The sequence below is a fragment of the Protopterus annectens genome, chromosome 6.part1 (assembly GCF_019279795.1).
Source record: "Protopterus annectens isolate FY-2018-M chromosome 6.part1, PAN1.0, whole genome shotgun sequence".
NCBI classification, from domain to species: Eukaryota; Metazoa; Chordata; order Ceratodontiformes; family Protopteridae; genus Protopterus; species Protopterus annectens.
In genome coordinates, this window is record NC_056738.1 from 46,373,371 (window position 1) to 46,393,703 (window position 20,333).

Here is a 20,333-nt window from a genome sequence, read left to right on the forward strand (position 1 = left end):
ATTCTTTGTAAACAGGCCAATAAAACAGATGCCTTTTCTTACCTATTGACATGAATATTGTCCTATGGCTCCCCCTTCCCTCTGATTAGTAGTGTCTTACTAATGATAAAGGAAAACTCTCCAATGACACTGTGGTAAGGTAACTCTTATAGGTTCATAGGTGTTTACTAGGAGAACGATCATAAGGCCTTTTTAAGCCTAGCCATGCATCCCAAATCTCTGACAAGTTCTGATACCCTTGATAAGTGTAAGCATGGGCCTGGGAGATGAACCATTTACAGGTTACTTCTGTCCATTAAGAGACATAGGTGCCAAACCACGGATGATCTGATGAATGCCAAATACAGTGGAACAATGACTTCCTTGGACTTAGATGCTATACCTTTGTTTAAAAGTTGCACAACATAGAAAGATTTCCTCACCACTGTAGACACGTGATGCTCAAAGTCTAGATTACTATCTGTGTGTGTCCCTAAGCCCCTAACTACTGGGTTAAGTCTAAGGGGTGTCTTGTCAATATGATAGCTACCAGGGATGGATGACTTCCCAAAGGATACTATTATGCATTTCTTGGCATTTAGTTTTAGTTCATGGGTCTGACATCAGCCTGCCAGTATTTTGGCCCATACTACACTGGTTATCCCTTCTAATGCACCAGGCCAAGGGTAACTACAAATACCTTTTCAGAATGGGCCTACTCAGATAAGGGATTCTCTCATTCATTCCAACATTCTGAACCAACACCTGATGTTATGGATGATGAGTTTTTGATCCCATTCAGGCACCTCTTTACAGAAGATGTGCAACAGATATTAAAGGAGGTTGGAAAAAGTACAGTTGTGTACACTTAGCATAAATGTTGATGTTCGCGTGTATTCACTGTTATCTGCTTACAGTAGCCTGCAGTTGGCCTGATTATCAAAGTCATGCGTCCTGCGTCGGTTGCTGTCTCATCTTCCATGACGTTAGGTAGTCAGGGGTATAAAGCATGCAGCCGACGCCATTACATCAGTTTTTCTTGCCCGAGATGTCAGGTGCCCCCCAAATGGGGAGCAAATAAAACACAAAAAACACAAAATCATACCTCCAACCAAAGGCAAATACACCAAAAAGACTTATAGGCATAGCAAAAGAAAGTAGAGGTATAGCCTGAAAAAACTAGGGGGCTGGAGGGAGGGTAACCAGGACTGCAACAGTGAATACACTCGAACATCAAAATTTATGGTAAGTGTACACAACTGTACTATGTTCTTCGTATTTCACTGTTGCAGTCATTACATTTCGGTAGATTCCCAAAGCTATGGTTGGGAGGAGGAGTTTATAAAGCATTAGGGCCAGCTATAAGGCCTTGCAAGACAGGAGTGGCAAAGCCAGCTCTGGATTTAGAGAAAATTGGTAAATGAAAATTCTTGGTGAAAGTATGTATAGAACTCCAGGTAGCAGCTTCTAGGATATCCCTGGTAGGATCACCTCTGAGAAAGGCTGCAGAAGTAGATGCAGCCCTGGTGGAGTGAGATCTGATCTCCTGGGGGATAGGTTTTCCATGGTGCTTATAGCAGAAATGAATGCAACGGCTTATCCATTTAGAAATGGTTTGTTTTGAAATAGCCTTCTCTTCTGCCCCTGCAGCAAATGCTACCAGCAATTGTTCAGATTTTCTTCGAGATTTAGTCCTGTCCAAGTAGAATCCAAGTTGTCTGTACACATCCAAGGAATGCAGAATCCGTTTTCCTTTGTTCTGTGCATTGGGAAAGAAGGTTGGCAAATGGATGGACTGATTAAGAGCCACACTGGAAACCACCTTGGGCATGAAGGATGGATTGGTCCTGAGAGATACCCTGTCCACATGAAAGATGATGAAAGGCTCCACTGCCATAAGGGCCTGTAATTCAGATATCCTTCTAGCTGAAGTGATTGCTAAAAGGAAGGCTGTTTTCCAAGAAAGAAATTTTAATTCTGTAGTAGCAGCTTGCTCGAAAGGAGGTAGAGTGAGTTTCTCCAAAACAAAGGTAGGCAGGGGTAGAAGCTCTCCTGGGTGGTCTCAAGTTTTTTGCCCCTCTGAGATACTGCTTGAGCAGAGGATGAGAGAAGATGGGTGGTTCTGTGTTATAGTGAGCTGAAATAGCGGAGGTGTGGATTTTAATGGAAGAAAAAGACAGGCCCTTGTGAATCATCTCAGTTAAGTATTGCAAATTCTGAGGTAAATTGGGCACTCTGCTGTGCTTATCCCTAAAGATTGGTTCCAGGCACAGAATCTTTTACATTTGTCAGCACAAGATTTTCTAGTACTAGGTCTCCTCGCCTCCGAGATGACATCCATCACAGGTTTGTTGAGGGATGATGAGTGAATTTATTGATTAGTCATGCTGCAAGGATCAATGTTGGAAGCTGAGGGTGCAGAATTAGGTTCTCCTGCTTAGAAAGCAGGGATGGGGTCTGAGGCAGGTGCCATGGAGATATTTGTGACACGCTGCGCAAGAGGGGGTACCAGTGTTGGCGCGGCCAGTCTGGAGCAATCAAAATCATCCTTGGTTTGTCCTGTTTGACTTTTAGTAGAACTTTGGAGAGCAGAGGCAGAAGGGGAAAGGCGTAGACTGATAGGTTTTTCCAGCTGATGGACAGAGCATCCACTTTCCAGGCTTGTTTGTGGGGAGTCCTTGTGCAAAACGTGTCCAACTGGTAGTTCTGAGGGGAGGCAAACAGATCTATGTCTGGGCTCCCCCATTTGCTTGTCAACATGTTGGAAAATCCGTGGTTCCAGTTTCCATTCGTGTGGGTCCATGAGGTTTCTGCTTAGTCCATCTGCCAGTGTATTCAATTTCCCTGGCAGGAATTGAGCTTGTAGGTGCACCTGGTAGCTCAAGGCTGTGTTCCACAATGCCATCCATGGCTAGTCTGCAGAGGGGGTAGGAATGTGTACCCCCCTGCTTATGTACCACATAACAGTGGTGTTGTACGTCTTTACCATTAGCTGTCCTGGAAGAATATAGTCCTTGAAGGCTGTCAGAGCATTCTGTACAGCTAACATTTCTTTTTGATTGATATGTAGGTGCATTTGATTTGAGTTCCATTTGCCCTGAATGCACTTCCCTGCCAGGTGAGCCCCCCATGCATAGTCTGATGAATCTGTAGTTAGGGATTGGGTGGCAGGGGGTGGTGTGAATGGTAGTATCTTGTTTTGGTGGCAGGCCTCTGCCCACCACAGGAACTCCAGGCGTAAGCAAGGTATGATAGGAATCATTGTTTCCAGGCTGTGACAATGCTGACTCCATGGACTTTTTAGATACCATTGTAGTTTCCTCATATGCAGTCTTGCATATGGAATTAGAAGAATGCAGGAGGCCATGAACCCCAAGGCTTGCAGTATTTGTCTTGCAGATAGCAAGGTTTTTGTGGCCACTTGTTTGAAGTAGGTTACCAAATGAATTTGCTTCTCTGGCGTGAGGAAAGCTATCTGGTAAGTTGTATTCAAGCTTGCACCCAGGAATGTAATCTGTTCACAGGGTACCAGTTGAGATTTCTTTTCGTTTATGGTGTACCCCAGACAAGTTAGAACCCTTTTTACAAACGCCAGATGATTTAAAAGTATGTCCTGGTTTTCTGCCTGAATTAGACAATCGTCCCGGTATGGATATATTTGAATATTTCTTTGCCTGCAAAATGCAATTACTGGAGCCAGGAACTTTGTGAATACCCTGGGCGCAGTAGACAAGCCAAAGGGAAGTGTATAAAGAGAACTGATAATGCAAGTAGCCTGCTTTGAAGCGTAGGTATCTTCTGCAAGATTCCCTGATTGGGATGTGCAGGTATGCTTCTTTTAAATCTAGAGTTGGCAACCAGGCATCTTTGCCTAGCATAGAAAGTAACTGGTGAAGAGTCAGCATCTTGAATTTTGAAATCTCCAGAAAGGTGTTTAGAGTAGACAGGTCCAGGATTGGACGCCATGATTTGTCTTTTCTGGGTACCAGAAAAAGCCTGGAATAGAAACCTTGTCCCTTTTCCTATTCTGATACCAGTTGAATAGCCCCCATGTTTAAGAGGGAAAGTACTTGTTTTCGAGCCTCTGCCCACTGATTTGGGGGCAGGTCTGGCCACCCGTTTGGTGTTGGCAACGTGTGGAAATGAAATCTGTATACCTGGGACACTATTTAAAATCCATTAATCCTGGTTATGAGGTCCCAGTTCTTTGCATGACGAGCAATTTTTCCTCCCAAAGGGGCGGTTAAAAGATAAGTGCTTGAAAATTTTAAAAGGAAGTCATTGAGACTGTTTACCATAGGGGGGTGTCTTGTTAATTCCTGATTTGGAAGTGGAGGCCTCCCACTGCTTAGTTCAGAGAGACCCGTGGGACTGAAACCTGAGGTTTTTGCTGTGTCTGGGTTTGGCTTGAGAAGATCTGGAAGGGGCTGGAAAGGACCAATTCTTAGTAGGCCAGTGCCTACTAAACCTTGGAGGTTGCACTTGTAAAAAAAATCTTTAACAGTTTGCATAGATTTAGCTTTATCTTCCATCTTTCTAAGAACTTCTTCAACCTTATTGCCAAACAGGCGGTTGTGATTTAAAGGAGCATCCAACAATTTAGCTTTAACATGATCAGGCAAAGATTGCTCCTTAAGCCAAGCATGCCTTCTAAGCACAGACCCAGTAACAGCAGCCCTGCAAGAGTTCTCTAAAGAATCAAAACCACATTGCAAAGTATGTTTTCCAACTTGCTTAGCAGAATGCATTAAATCCTGTAAGTCTATTTTCCACACAGTCAGGAATCAACATAATTTTCTGTTTAAGCAGTCCAATAATATGCTGTTGATATTTTAACATATGAAATTGGCAATTTAAAGCTCTGATTACCAAGGTTGCAGAAGTATAAACCTTTTTACCCCATCTATCCAGCGCCCTGGAGTCTCTATCAGAAGGGGTAGGATTTTTAACAGTAGAAGCCTCAATGCCCTTGGGCTCTTGAGAAATGGTTTCTAGATCTGCAACAGGATTTTTGAAAATGAACTTGTGGGACTCAGGAACCCTGTAGTATAGGAGCCGGAGGCAGGGAATCAGGGGCCAAACTGGATTCCGAAAACACATCATCAACAATGTCTAGTACGGGAGAAATAGCCAAAGGCCTATACTGAGGAAGAAGAAAGAAATCCCTAAGCCTCTTTATTGAATCAGAAAATTCCTGGCTTTCCCAGTGGAAATGCTCCCTTAAAGTATGTAAAGTTTCCCCAAAAGAAAAATCCTCAGGAGGGGAAGCAGAGGGAATGGAATCCTCTGCATCAGAATCCTCATAAGTAGGTAAGGACAAATCCAGGTCATTAGAAGAGTCAAAAGAAACAGAATTCTGATCAGAAGATTCATAATCAAGTTCAGCCGTAGGCCTCCTAGAGGGGGGGGGGGGGGTTTGACTACCCCCGATTAGAGTAATTAGATCTTCAGCCATTTTTATCATTTGTTTTTTAGGCATAGGGGCCTGAACATGTGGCCTGAGCGTCGGTTTTTTAGACATGGATCGAAATTTAGGCCTTAGTAATGAAGGCAGTGTCAGTTTAATATGCAAGTCTGTAGGCCTGAATACACCCTCAGAAGCCGGTGCCTGCACAGAGGTTCCAGACCTATCCAAGGTAAATACATCCGCAGGTTCCACAGTCGAAGCATCTGGCAGCATACCGGACTCTGAATGGGTCTCACTAGAGGCCTGCGAATCAGAAGTAGCGGGTATTATGGGCTGCGAAAGTGCCTCACTGAGTGCTGGCGACTGGCTTAGGAGAAGCGTTGAGGGCAGTTTTGGACCTCGGTGGCCTGTCTCTGTCTTTATCTTTGCGGTTTTTCGGAATCTCGGTAGTCGGATGGCTAACCGATGACATTTCTGGATAATTAAACCGAGAACCGAAATATTTAGAGGCAAAAATATACCGACGAAGGATAGTGTGCTGATTAAATAAAGCACAAAACTGACAGCAAGGTACATCTTGGTCAGGGCCTAGGCAAGGAATACAGTACGAGTGAAAATCTTTATGAGGTATTTGCTTTCCACAAGTAATGCAATTATTAACTTTTACTGACATCGGTAAGGAGCAAGAAAAAGTTTCCCCAACGGGGTGCTTAGCTTTAAGTTGAAGACTTCGGTTCTGAAACTCGAAAACGAAAATTTCAGGAGTCAGCTGACCGGCACTTGTGAACTGCTTCTGCTTCGGGCACCGCACAGCAAGAAAGACTGATGTAACAGCGCTGGCTGCATGTTTTATACCCCTGACGACCTGACGTCGTGGAAGAAGGGACAGCAACTGACGCAGGACCCAAGACTTTGTTAATCAGGCCAACTGAGGACAACCTGCCAGCAGATTACCCAAATGTAATGACTGCAACAGTGAAACACAAAGAACATTGGGAAGCAATTATATACAAGGTTACACCCCCAACAAGAAAAGCAAATACACCAAAAAGCTTTAAGCACAGTAAACAAGAATAGAGGTATAGTCAATAGATGTCAGGGGGCTGGAGAGAGGGTAAGCAGGACTGCAACAGTGAATACACTCGAACATCAACATTTATGGTAAGTGTACACAGCTGTACTATGTTCTTCGTGTTTCACTGTTGCAGTCATCACATTTGGTTAGATTCCCAAAGCTAAGGATGGGAGAAGGTAATTAGACAGCATTAGGACCAGCTATAAGGCCCTGCAAGACTGCAGTGGCAAAGCCAGTTCTGGATTTAGAAAAAATTGGCAAATGGTAATGCCTGGTGAAGGTATGTACAGAACTCTAGGTAGCAGCTTCTAGGATGTCCCTGGTAGGGACACCTCTGAGAAAGGCTGCAGAGGTAGATGCAGCCCTAGTTGAATGTGGTCTTATCCCCTGTGGGGTAGGTTTTCCATGGTGCTTATAGGAGAAATGAATGCAACGGCTTATCCACTTAGAAATGGTTTGCTTTGAAACGGCCTTCCCCTCTGCCCCTGCAGCAAAAGCAACCAGCAGCTGTTCAGATTTCCTGAGAGGCTTAATCCTGTCCAAGTAAAATCTAAGTTGTCTGTGCATGTCTAAGGAGTGCAGTATTCATTCCCCTTTGTTCTGTGGATTAGAAAAGAAGGTTGGCAAATGAATGGACTGATTAAGAGCAACACTGAATACCAACTTGGGCATGAAGGAGGGATTGGTCCTGACGGTCAGCATGAAAGATGATGAAAGGCTCCAATGCCATGAGAGCCTGTAATTCAGACACCCTTCTTGCTAAAGTGATGGCTAGAAGGAAGGCTGTTTTCCAAGAAAGGAATTTCAACTATGCACTTGCAGTTGGCTCAAAGGGAGGTAGAGTGAGCTTTTCCAATACAAAGTTAAGGTCCCAGGCTGGAGTAGGGGCTCTCCTGGGTGGCCAAGTATTTGGCCCCTCTGAGGAATTGCTTCAGCAGTGGATGAGAGAAGAGGGGTGGTTCTGTATTGTAATGAGCTGAAATGGCTGAGGCATGAATTTTGATGGAGGAAAAGGAAAGGCCCTTGTGAAGCATCTCAGTTAAGTATTGAAGAATATGGGGTAAATTGGGCGCTGCTGTGCCCATCCCCTGAGTTTGGCTCCAGGAAGAGAATCTTTTCCATTTTTCAGCAAAGGATTTTCTAGTACTAGGCCTCCTTGCCTCCAGAATAACATCCATCACTTGCTTACTGAGGGATGGTAACAGAGAGATAAGGTAATTAGCCAGGCTGCTAGGTTCAGGGTTTGAAGATGTGGGTGCAGAATCTGGCCCTCCTGCTGGGACAGCAGGGCAGGGGTCTGAGGCAGGTGCCATGGTGGCAGCAGTGACACACTGCGCAAGAGGGGGTACCAGTGTTGGCGTGGCCAGTCTGGTGCAATCAGTATTGTCCTTGGTTTGTACTGTTTGATCTTTAGTAGTACCTTGGATGGAAGAGGCAGAGGGGGAAGGCATAAACTGATGGGTTTTTCCAGGTGAAGGACAAGGCATCCACTTTCCAAGCTTGTTTGTGGGGAGTCCTTGAACAGAATCTGTCCAAATGGTAGTTCTGGGGGGAGGCAAACAGGTTTATCTCTGGGATCCCCCATTTGGTTCCCAACATGTTGAATATCTTTGGTTCCAGTTTCTACTTGTGTAGGTCCATGTGATTTCTGCTTAGGTCGTCTTCCAGTGTATTTAGCTTTCCCGGCAGGAACTGAGCCTGTAGGTGCACTTGGTAGCTCAAGGCTGTGTTCCACAGAGCCATGGCTAGTCTGCAGAGAGGGTAGGAGTGGGTTCCCCCTTGCTTGTTTATGTACTGCATAACAGTGGTGTTATCCGTCTTTACCAATAATTGTCCTGGAAGGATGTGGTCCTTGAAGGCTGTCAGAGTATTCTGTACAGCTAACATTTCTTTTTGACTGATACGGAGGTACATTTGATTTGGGTTCTCTTTGCCCTGAATGCACTGCCCTGCCAAGTGAGCCCCCCATGCATAATCTGATGCATCTGTTGTTAGGGTTTGGGTGGCAGGGGGTAGAGTGAATGGCAGTCCCTTGTTTTGGTGGCAGGCCTCTGCCCACCAAAGGAACTGTATCTGTAGACAAGGTATGATAGGAATCATTGATTCTAGATCCTGAGAATGTTGACACCATAGGCTTTTTAAAAACCTATGTAGTTTCCTCATATACAGTCTTGCATATGGAATTAGTACAATGCAAGAGGCCATGAACCCCAGGGCTTGCAGTATTTTCCTTGCAGATAGCTGGGTGTTTGTTTCCAGTAGTTTGAAGTAGACTGTCAAATGAGCTCGTTTCTCTGGTGTGAGGTAGGCCATCTGGGAAGTTGTATTCAAGCTTGCTCCCAGGAATACAATTTGTTGGCAGGGTACAAGATGTGATTTCTTTTCGTTTATGGTGCACCCCAGAGACGTTAGCAATTTCTTTACAAATTCCAGATGATTTAACAGTATGTCCTGGCTTTCTGCCTGAATTAGACAATCGTCCAGGTATGGGTATATTTGAATATTTCTTTGCCTGCAAAAGGCAATGACTGGAGCTAGGCACTTTGTGAATACCCTGGGCGCAGTAGATAAGCCAAAAGGCAGTGCAGAGAACTGATAGTGCATATAGCCTGCTCTGAAGCGTGGGTATCTTCTGCAAGATTCCCTTATTGGGATGTGCAGGTAGGCTTCCTTTAAATCCAGTGTTGCCAACCAGGCATCTTTGCCTAGCATGAAAAGCAGATGATGAAGAGTTAGCATCTTGAATTTTGGGATTACCAAAAATGTGTTTAGGATAGACAGGTCCAGGATAGGATGCCAGGAATTGTCTTTTCTGGGTAACAGGAAAAGTCTTGTCTTGAGTAGAAACCTTGCCCCCATTCTTCTTCTGGGACAGGTTGAATAGCCCTGATGCTTAAAAGAGAGAGAATTTGCTTTTGAGCCTCTGCCCACTGATTTGGGGGTAGGTCTGGCCAACCGTTTGGAGTTGGTAAGGAGTGGAAGTGAAATCTGTATCCTTGGGAAACTATATTTAAAACCCATTTGTCCTGGGTAATGAGTTCCCAATTTTTTGCATGCAGGGCAATCTTTCCCCCTAAAGGAACAGTCAGTTGAGCAGGGCTTGGAAGACTTAAAGTTAAAGACAGTTTACCGTAGCGGGGAGTCTTACTACTCCCTGTTTTGGAAGTGGGAGCCCCCCACTGCTTAGGCCTGTGCGTACCTTGTGACTGAAGTCTGGGTGTTCTGCTGGTTCTGGGTTTGGACTGAGAGGCAGGAAAGGACCAATTCTTAGAGGGCCAATGCCTACTAAATCTGGGAGGCTGTACTTGCAGGAAATCTTTAACTGTTTGCATATATTTAGCTTTTTTCTCCATCTTTTTAAGTACTTCTACTGCTTTGTTGCCAAACAGGTGGTCTTACTTTAAGGAAGCATCCAGTAATTTAGCTTTAACATGACCTGGCAAACATTGCTCCTTAAGCCAAGCATGCCTTCTAAGTACAGACCCAGTGACAGCATCCTTGCAAGATGCCTCTACTGAATCAAAACAACATTGCAAAGTATGTTTTCCATCTTGTTCAGCAGAATGCATTAAATCCTGTACATCTTTATTTTCAGCACAGTCAGGAATCAAAATCATTTTCTGTTTAAGCAATCCAATAATATACTGCTGATACTTTAACATACGAAACTGAAAGTTTAAGGCCCTAATGGCCAAGGTTGCAGAAGTGTATACCTTCTTACCCCATCTATCCAGCGCCCTGGAATCTCTATCAGAGGGGGTCGGATTTTTGGCAGTAGTAGCCTTAATGCCCTTGGGTCCCTGTGAAATGGTCTCAGGATCCGCAGTAGGATTTTTAAAGAGGAACTTGTGAGAGTCAGGTACCCTGTAATACCCATCAGGTTTTCTGGGAGCAGGGGGTAGAGTCAGGGGCCAGGCTAGATTCTGAGAAGGCATCATCTACAATGTCCAGTAGAGAAGGGATAGCTAAAGGCCTGTGTTGAGGTAGGAGTAAGAATTCCCTAAGCCTCTTTTTGGAGTCAGAGTAATCCTGGCTTTCCCAGTGAAAATGCCACCTAAGAGTATGCAAGGTTTCACCAAAAGAGAAATCATCTGGAGGGGAAGCAGAGGGAATGGAGTCCTTTGCATCAGAGTCCTCATAGGTAGACAAGGGCAAATTCTGGTCATCAGAGAAAACAGAAATTTCAGAATCCTGATCAGAAGAATCAGAAGGTAAATCAGTCCTAGTTCTCTTAGAGGGGGAAGGGTGGCTTCCCCTGATTAGAGTAATAAGGTCTTCAGCCATTCTTATAATTTGTTTTTTAGGCACAGGGGCCTGACCATGCGGTCTGGGCGTTGGTTTTCTAGGCATGGATCGCGTTTTAGGCCTTGAAAAAAGAAGATGGCGTCTGTTTAATATGCAAGTCAGTAGGCCTGAATACACACTCAAAAGCCATTGCCTGCACAGCAGTTCCGGACCTATCCAATGTAGACACATCCACAGGTTCCACAGCCAAAGCATATCGCAGCATACCGGACTCCGAATGGGTCTCAGTAGAGGCCTGCGAATCTGAAGTAGTGGGTATCAGGGGCTGCGAAAGTGGCTCACTGAGTACCGGCGAACTGGTGACTAGCGCAGAAGTGTCGTTGGCAGCTTTGGACCTATGTGGTCTGTCTTTGTCTTTGCGTTTTTTCAGAATGTCGGTAGTCGGGTGGCTTACCAAAGCCATTTCTTGATAATTAAACAGCGTACCAAAATATTTAGATGCGTAAATGAACCAACGACGAATAGTAAGAGGTTTGAATAAGGCACAAAACTGACAGCAAGGTGCGTCGTGGTCTGGGCCTAAGCAAGGAATGCAGTATGAATTAAAATCTTTATGAGGTATTTGCTTTCCACAAGAAATACAACTGTTAACTTTTACTGACATCAGTTTAGAGCAAGAAAAAGGATCTCCAACAGAGTACTTAGCTTAGTTGAAGACTTTGGATCTGAAACTCGAAAATTAAAATTTCAGGACTCGGCCGACTGGCACTTGCAAATTGCTTCTGCTTCGGGCACCGCACAGCAAGAAAGACTGATGTAATGGCGTTGACTGCATGCTTCATACCCCTGACTACCTGACATCATGGAAGATGAGACAGCAACAGAAGCAGGACCTAAGACTTTGATAATCAAGCCGATTCAGGGATAATGCAAGCAGATAACCCAAATGTAATGACTGCAACAGTGTAACACGAAGAACATCTGTATACTGGAAAGTCATGTTTAGCTAAATGGAATAAACTTTCTAGCTATTGTCAGAACAGAGACCAGGACCCAACACAGGCAGGAAGTCCCTGCTGGTAGTTCTCCACCAGTGTGAATTGCTCAAATGTGACGTATCTCACTCTTCTGTCAAGATATGTCTCTTGGCCAATTCTGCTTGTCTGCTATTAGATCCTCCCTTTTTTCATTTCTTCATATCAAGCACTTATTGAAGGGTTTTTACATCTTAGACCACATAGAAAAGCAGGTGGCTCCTTCCCAGGATCTTAATTTTGTCTTGGAGAAGCTAATTTACCTCCATTTGAACCTGGAGCTACCTCTTCTCTGAAGTTCCTTACTAAGAATACAGTAATTTCTTTGTTTTTGCTTCCCTTCTGCTTCATTCTTTCTAGCTACCCTAGTTTCTCCATTCATCGCTGAGTCTACCAGCCTCTCCTACTGTCCCTAGACCATCTCTGTTCTAAAACTGGGACCAGCACGGAACCTAAGGGTGCATGGAGGGGGTGTGCTGCTGACTGATTCCACTTGGGGATTTTTTTAAATTTATGACCTACCCTTTGGTATTCCACCTTCCGAGTTCACATGTTATATCAAAGGGCTTCGCACCTCTATGAACCATACTGCCCCTTCACAGAATAACCAGACAAATGCCCACCCCCTGGGATAGGCACATCCAGACAGCCCTGCCAGCTCCTCAGATGCCCAAGCAGCTAATGAAACTCCGGTCACTTGCACCACTGTTAAGACTTTATTCCTTTATGCCACTGCACAACTGACAGCTTTACTTACTGTTCTGACTGACTAGAAGAGGGTCTTGCCTTTCAAGCCCTCATGATTGCTCAATCCCCTTCTGGTCTTTCACAAAGACAAACTGACTCTTAGAATTAATCCTTCGTTTATGCCCACAGTTGTTTCTGAGATTGACATTACCTCATTCCTTTTATATGTTTCCTTTTCCCAACCTAAGAACAGAGGAGAAAGAATCCTGCATTCCCTGGATGTCCTCAGACAACTCAGATGCTACCTGGATAAATTAAGTTTTTGGAATGTCAGACCAGCTTCTATCCAAAGATGCATTATATCTGAATCCCTTACCCCCCCAATTAACTCTAAAGATCATTTACAGAAAGTGCTAACCAAGATCAAAAATACCTCCTCCAAGAGATGTGAAAATATACCTGGTTGCTTAATAGTGTACAATACGTCATTAGAGAGACACTAAAACTGTCCCACATGCAAAGCCATGGAATGCTTTATAACTGACCTCATAAAATGCATCATCAACAATATCATTACACTTGACCAACAACAGTTTGACTTCCTGAATGGAAAATCTTGTTTATTTAATCTGGTAAATTTCTTTAAAGTGGTTACAGAAGCTGTAGATGGTGTCCATGCAGCACATGCAGCATGTCTTGATTCAGCTATCACAATAGACTCTGAGCTCTGTCCCTTTACTTTGTGTCATATACATTTTTGAGGAGAGAGACCTCTGTCTCATCACTCAATTAGAGATCCAATGGTCCTTGACCTCCTGTTTCCCTGCAAGTCCAATATCTCCACCATTTCTAGAACCAAAGACTTAGAGCTTCACCAATAGATACACAAAACACGGTGAAGAGAGATTTATAACCCAGAACCGTCCAAACTGCTGGAATAAACCTCCCCTACATTTTAAGTAGTGCAACCCACCACCTTTCTTCAAACAAACTATATAACTGATAGATATTCTTAAATTCACTCCATTATTGCCTGATATAGCCTTACTGGAGAAAAACATGTGTGACACGGGAAAGGGTACTGGCTAACCATGAATGCTCATAAGACTCAATGGTCTTGGAATATATATGAACCTATGACTGTAAATACAACACCTGTATTGCATCAAGCTATCCTGGCTAATGTACTTCCACTTTATTGTGAATTACCATTCAGAGTAAAAATGCTCTCCAAATGTTTCATTGTTTATGACAACCCTGGAGATTTCTTGTGCAAGCCTCTGCTGAAAAGGGGCTATGCTTATTTATTTTCCCAGAAAAGAAATATACATATGCAGCATAAAAATTCTGAGACAAGACTATGAAACAGGATAATGATTTTTACATTAAAATTAACAATGTACTGCAAAATAAAATTTGACAAACAAACTATACAGTTCTTCACATTTCCTCAGTAATACAATCACGCATAAAGAAAGCTATAGCCCATCCCAGAATTCTCTATGAAAATGTAAACTTACCCATACTGTTCCTTTCCGTGGGGCTGCAAAGTATGGTTTAAATCCCAAGAATCCAGAATCTATATAGTAGATGCCACTAAGTCCAAATCTAAAAAAAAAATAAGTAGGTAAAAAATGATTCAGCCACCTCATCAGAATAAGTCAGCAACACTGCATGGTATATCCCTGTAGGCAAAAAAACATTAACTACATTTATCAGATTTTATGACATATACCTATCACTGTGAAAGATTAAGTTGGTAGTACCTGATAAAAGCAAATTAATGCTACTCCTAACATGAAATTAAAGTGAAGAATGAAGATTAAATACATATAGAGCTCTGTCTCGAATCATTTTAAGTTGAAAAACATGCCAGTATAAGTTCAACGCAGCCTAAAGGTAATAATGGAAAGCTTGATACAGGAAAAAGATAAATGAAAGAAAGCAGAAGTAATTATTTCCATCCTTAAACTGAATAAGCAGCAGCACAGTAGTGCAACAGTTAAATCTGCTGCCTCATAGTGCTAAGTGCTTGGTTTTCTAGCTTGGTTCTCAGCAGGGGTGCCTTCTATGGAAAGTCCGCATATCCTCTCTGGGCCCATGTGGGTTTTTGTCGTCAAGAGCTCCATTTTCCACCTACATCACAAAACTCTTCCTAAACTTGTCCTCCTCCAGACTTCCCACAATGTCTATATGTGTGTGCACTGGGTAGGAATTAGTGTGTGTGTGTGTGTGTGTGTGTGTGTGTGTGTGTGTGTATATACACACACACACACACACAGATATATATATATATATATATATATATATATATATAATCTAAATAACCGAACTAAACCTAAACTGAAGAAATTTACTAATGAAAAATAAAAAAACTTCTGTGGATAGGAAGAAAAGTCACACTGAGTCCGAACTGTAGTTTAGCGCTTTCGTCCTTTTATTGGTATAAAGAAAGTACAGTTTTGTACCTACCATAAATGTAGATGTCCGATAGATATGCAACTGCAGTCATAACATATGGGTTTTCCTGCCTCAGGCAGCCCTCGGTCAGCCGAATTCCAAAGTCTGGGTCCGGCGTCGGCTGGTGTCGCCTCCTCTCCGACGTCACAACGGCTGGAGTATAAAGGCATCGGCCGACGCCATCTTCTTCAGTGTTTCTTGCCCCAGATGCCAGGTGCCCTCCTAGGAAGGCTAAATTTGGTAAATGGATAAAAATAATCCAAACATGCACCACAGTAATAAACAGATACACCATAGGGAATACCCCCAGCTAATGGGATAAGGGGTAGGGACCCAAAAAAGAAGGATACCGAGGGGTAGGAGGGTGGGAAAATCCGACTGCAGTTGCATATCTATCGGACATCTACATTTATGGTAGGTACAAAACTGTACTATGTCCTTCAAGAATGCAACTGCAGTCATAACATATGGGTTGAATACCATAGCCAAGCTGGGGGTGGATGGATCTATGATAAGGAAGGTGTAGCTAAGATCCCCTGCAGGACTGCTGAAGCAAAGCCTGCTCGGGATCTGGAGTATAAAGGCAGGTTGTAGTGCTTGGTAAATGTATGCACGGAGCTCCATGTAGCAGCCTCTAGAATGTCCTTTGTTGCCACTCCTCTTAGGAAAGCTGTGGAAGTGGCTAAAGCTCTGGTGGAGTGTGGCCTAATATTGGCAGGCACACCTTTTCCATGGAATGAATAGCAGAATCTGATGCAATGTCCAATCCATTTTGAAATTGTTTGTTAGGAGACTGCTTTTCCTTGTATTCCAGCAGCATAGGCTACAAACAGTTGGTCAGACTTTCTGGTGGCCTTAGTTCTATCCAAGTAGTAATGTAGTTGTCTGTGTATGTCCAAAGTATGCAGTAGTTTTTCCCCCTTGTTTTGAGGATTGGGGAAGAATGTAGGCAGGTGGATAGCTTGATTTAGAGACACCCTGGAAATAACTTATGGCATGAACGTAGGATTTGTTCTTAGAGAAACTCTGTCTTGATGAAAAATGATGAAGGGAGGCACTGCCATGAGTGCCTGAATCTCAGAAACTCTTCTTGCAGATGTGACTGCCAATAAAAAGACAGTCTTCCATGAAAGAAATTGAATTTCTGAAGTTGCTGCTGGTTCAAATGGAGGAAGAGTTAATTTTTCCAACACATAATTGAGGTCCCATGCAGGTACAGGCTGTCTTCTGGGAGGTTTGATATTCTTTATTCCTCTTAGAAACTGTAGTAGCAAAGGATGTGAAAACACTGGAGGGTCACAGTTGTATCTTGCTGAGATTGCTGAGGCATGAATCTTTATTGAAGAGTATGAAAGTCCAGTATGAAATAGTTCTGCTAAGTATTCTAATATCTGAGGTATACTCGGTAATGTTGTGTCCTGACCCCTGTTGGCATTCCAGATGCTGAATCTCTTCCACTTGGCCGAATAGGTTTTTCTGGTGGAAGGTCTGCGTGCTTCCAGCAAGATCTCTTGAACTGATTTGGAAAGAGAGGTAGGTGGAGAAATCATGGTAGCCTCCAGGCTGTCAGGTGTAATGTTTTCAGGTCCTGATGTACAGTCCTGTAATTGTGTTGTGTTAAGAGTAGGGGTCATAGGGTCAGAGGCCATGGTTTGGTCCGAGTTATGGTCAATAGCAATGGGTACCAGTGTTGCCTTGGCCAGTCCGGAGCTATCAAGATGCCTGTTGGTTGTTCTGCTTTGATCTTCAGTATCACCTTGGTCAGCAGAGGCAGAGGAGGGATGCATAAATTTTTAGAGAATTCCAGCTGAAGGAGAGAGCATCCGTTTTCCAGGCTAGAGGATGGTGAGTCCTTGTGCAGAACTTTTCCAAGTGATGATTTAAGTGGGAAGCAAAGAGATCTATGTCCGGTCTTCCCCATGTCTTCGTCAGTTGAGAGAAAATGTGAGTGTGCAGCATCCATTTGTGTGGATCCATAAAATTTCTGCTCAGCTGGTCCGCCAGTACATTGTCCTTGCCTGGTACAAACTGGGACTGTAAATGTATCTTCAGGCTGAGAGACTTTTCCCAGAGAAGCATTGTTAGTCTGCAGAGGGGATAAGAATGGGTGCCCCCTGCTTGTTTATGTACCACATGACAGTGGTGTTGTCTGTCCTTATTAGCAAATGCCCTTGTTGTAGTGATTTTTCGAAGGTTTCGACTGCATGTATCACTGCCAACATCTCCTTTTGGTTTATGTGCAGATGCCTTTCCTTTGGCGTCCAAAAACCTTGAATGCATCTGCCCTCCATGTGCGCCCCCCATCCATGGTGAGGCGTCTGTAGTAATCGTTTGGCCTGCTTGAGGTCTGTTGAAAGACATGCCTTTGTTTTGCTGACTGGCTTGAGCCCACCATAGGAATTCCTTTTGCAGACATGGAATAAGTGGGATTATGTCCTCTAGGCTTTGGTTATGTTGAGACCATAAGTTTTTTAAATACCATTGCAGCTTTCTCATATGAAGTCTTGCCAAAGGTATCAGAAGGATGCAAGATGCCATGAGCCCCAGGGCCTGCAGGATTTTCCTTGCAGTCAGCTGGGAGAGTTTTGCTAGGCCTTTGAAGTACTCTGGTAAATGCTGCTGCTTTTCCTCTGTGAGGTAGGCCATTTGGTTTTCTGTGTCCAGTTTGGCTCCTAGGAAGATAATCTGCTGGGATGGCAGTAGTTTTGACTTTTGAATGTTGATTGTGTATCCCAAGGCCTGCAGTAGATGCATGACAAAGTCCAAATCTTCTTGTAAGGTTTGTTTGTTGTCTGCTTGTATGAGGCAGTCATCCAGGTAGGGATATATTTGTATCCCCTGCAGTCTGCAGTGTGCCACTACTGATGCCAGGCATTTCGTGAACACTCTGGGCGCAGTAGATAAGCCAAATGGCAATGCTGAGAATTGATAATGCTCTGTCCCTGCAAGAAATCTGAGGTATCTTCTGCAGCTTTGTCTGATTGGGACATGCAGGTATGCCTCCTTGAGGTCCAGAGTGACCAGCCAAGACCCCATGCCCAGCATGGGAAGGAGTTGCTGCAACGTCAGCATTTTGAACTTTGGCACCATGAGAAAAGTGTTTAGAGTTGACAAGTCCAGTATGGGTCTCCATTTGTTTTCTTTTCTTGGAACAAGGAACAGCCTTGAATAAAATCCCTGGCCTTGCTCCTGAGGAGGAACCCTTTCTATTGCTTTTATACTTAACAGTTTGGAAACTTGAGTGAGCGCCTCTGCCCTTTGATGATGTGGCAGGTTTGGCATGCCTTGTCTTATTGGTAATGTGTGGAAGTGGAATCTGTAACCTTTGTCTATCAAATCCAAAATCCAGTTGTCCTTGGTTAAGATATGCCAGTTTTGAGAGAATAAGGATAATTTTCCGCCCAAAGGTGCTTCTCTTTGAACCTTTGTAGGCGGTACGAAAGTCAAGTCATTGTGATAGTCCTTGTGGTGCAGCTGAACTGTCTGCGCCACTTCTTTGATTTGGAGGTTGCCACTGGCGGCGGCCCCTGTAAGATCCTCTGTATTGCCCTCTACCTCGGCCACGTCTGCTGTTTCCCCTTTGAAACTTGTCTGAGCCAGGGAAGGACCAATTCTTTGAGGGCCAGTTTCTGCTGAATCTGGGAGGCTGAACTTGAAGGAAATCCTTGACTGTCTGTACTGACTTTGCTTTTTCCTCTATAGAGTTCAGTACATCTTGTGCATTAGCACCAAACAGCTTCTGTTTTTCCAGAGGTGCATCAAGTAACTTCACTTTAACATGGTCAGGCAAAGACTGATCTTTTAACCAAGCATGTCTACGTATCACAGCCCCAGTCATAGCTGCCCTACATGAAGCTTCCAATGCATCATAACCACACCGAAGAAAATGGTTATTAACCTGCTGAGTGTTATGTATATGATCCTGCAATGCCTTTTTATCAATAGGCTCAGGAGAGGCTAACTTTTTCTGTAAATCATCCAGGAGAAAATCTTGGTACTGAAACATGTGGAAAAGGCAGTTAAGAGACCTCATGGCTAGGGTAGTAGAGGTATATACTTTTTTACCCCATCTCTCCAGGGACCTAGCTTCTCTGTCTGCTGGCAGAGGGTTTTTGGCAGAGGAGGTAGCCACTCCCTTGGGGCCCTGTGAAATAGTTTCTAAATCCACAGAGTGGGCCTTAAAAAGGTGCTTGTGAGTGTCAGAAACCCTATATCATCTGTCCGGCTTGACAGGAGCAGGAGGAAGAGAATCAGGGTTAGCACTGGAGTCAGAGAAAACATCATCCAAAACATCCATAACAGGTGGAATAGCCAAAGGTCTGTGCTGGGGAAGCTGGAGGAAGGTACGAAGCCTTATCCTGGAGTCAGAGAATTCCTGGCCCTGCCATTGAAAATGTTCCCTCATGGAATGCAGCACTTCACCAAAAGAGAAATCATCTGGAGGGGAGGCAGAGGGAATTGATTCCTCAGCATCAGAGTCCTCGTAGGCCTGGAAAGATTCTTCTTGGGTATCAGAATGCTCAGAATCCCCAGAGGCTTCATCCGAAGAGAGGTCGTCCGCCTGTTCAGTTCTAGGCCTTTTCTCTGCAGGTGGCTGAGAACCCCTCTCCGGATGAGGCTGAGTCCCCCTGATAAGGGAAATAAGATCTGCAGCCAGAGACATGATCTGCTTATCAGATGAAGGGGCCTGGGTAGCAGGCTTAGGATGGGCCTTGGCCTGACTGGCGGCCTTAGCACGTGCAAAGGCCTTGATGGACATGGAAACAGGGGGCCTAGCAGCCCCACGTGCAGGCGTAACCTTGTCCACAGAAATGGTGTTGGGTAGATCCAGAACTTCGGTTTCCGGAGGAAAATCAACAACCGGCACCGGAGAGATCTCCGAGACCGAAGGTCGTGTTAACGTTGTGTCGTTGGTCTGGAGAGGTGGATTTACCACTTCCGAAGAGACCGGAGCACTAGCAGAGGGTTTAGGAGTAGCATCGGTAGTGGATGCGGGCCAAGGGTGTCGGTCCCGGTCCTTGCGTTTTTTTAGCAGATTGGGTTGTCGGTTGATCCGACGGCATGATATATGCAAAAGATTCACCGAAAAAGTTCTCGGCGAATTCTGCCCGGCGCCTGAGAGTGCGCTTATTAAAGCAAGCACAGGCAGCACAGGCCGAGACGTCGTGGTCTGGGCCCAGGCAAGGGAGGCAGAGAGAATGGAAGTCCTTATGAGGTATTTGTTTACCACAAGACAAACAATTATTAGCTTTCTCAATTTGTTCTGACATCGGCTGAGGCAAGAATAAATGTTCCCCAACGGGGTACTTAGCTTTTAGATGACTTCGGTACTGAAAACTCAGGAGCTGACCGACCGGCACTTGCGAACTGCTTCTGCTTCGGGCACCGCGCGGCAAGAAAGACTGAAGAAGATGGCTTCAGCCGATGCCTTTATACTCCAGCCGTT

The 20,333-nt window shown here is 44.3% G+C and overlaps 1 protein-coding gene across 1 annotated transcript in view; it reads right to left on the reverse strand.

Moving 5' to 3' along the window:
• The window catches only part of GTF3C2 (general transcription factor IIIC subunit 2), a 2,978,836-nt gene that overhangs the window by 710,755 nt on the left and 2,247,748 nt on the right, over window positions 1-20,333 (reverse strand). The window contains exon 14 of the mRNA XM_044075341.1: window positions 13,948-14,035. Within this exon, the coding sequence (XP_043931276.1) occupies window positions 13,948-14,035 (88 nt within the window). The remainder of the gene's footprint in view (window positions 1-13,947; window positions 14,036-20,333) is intronic.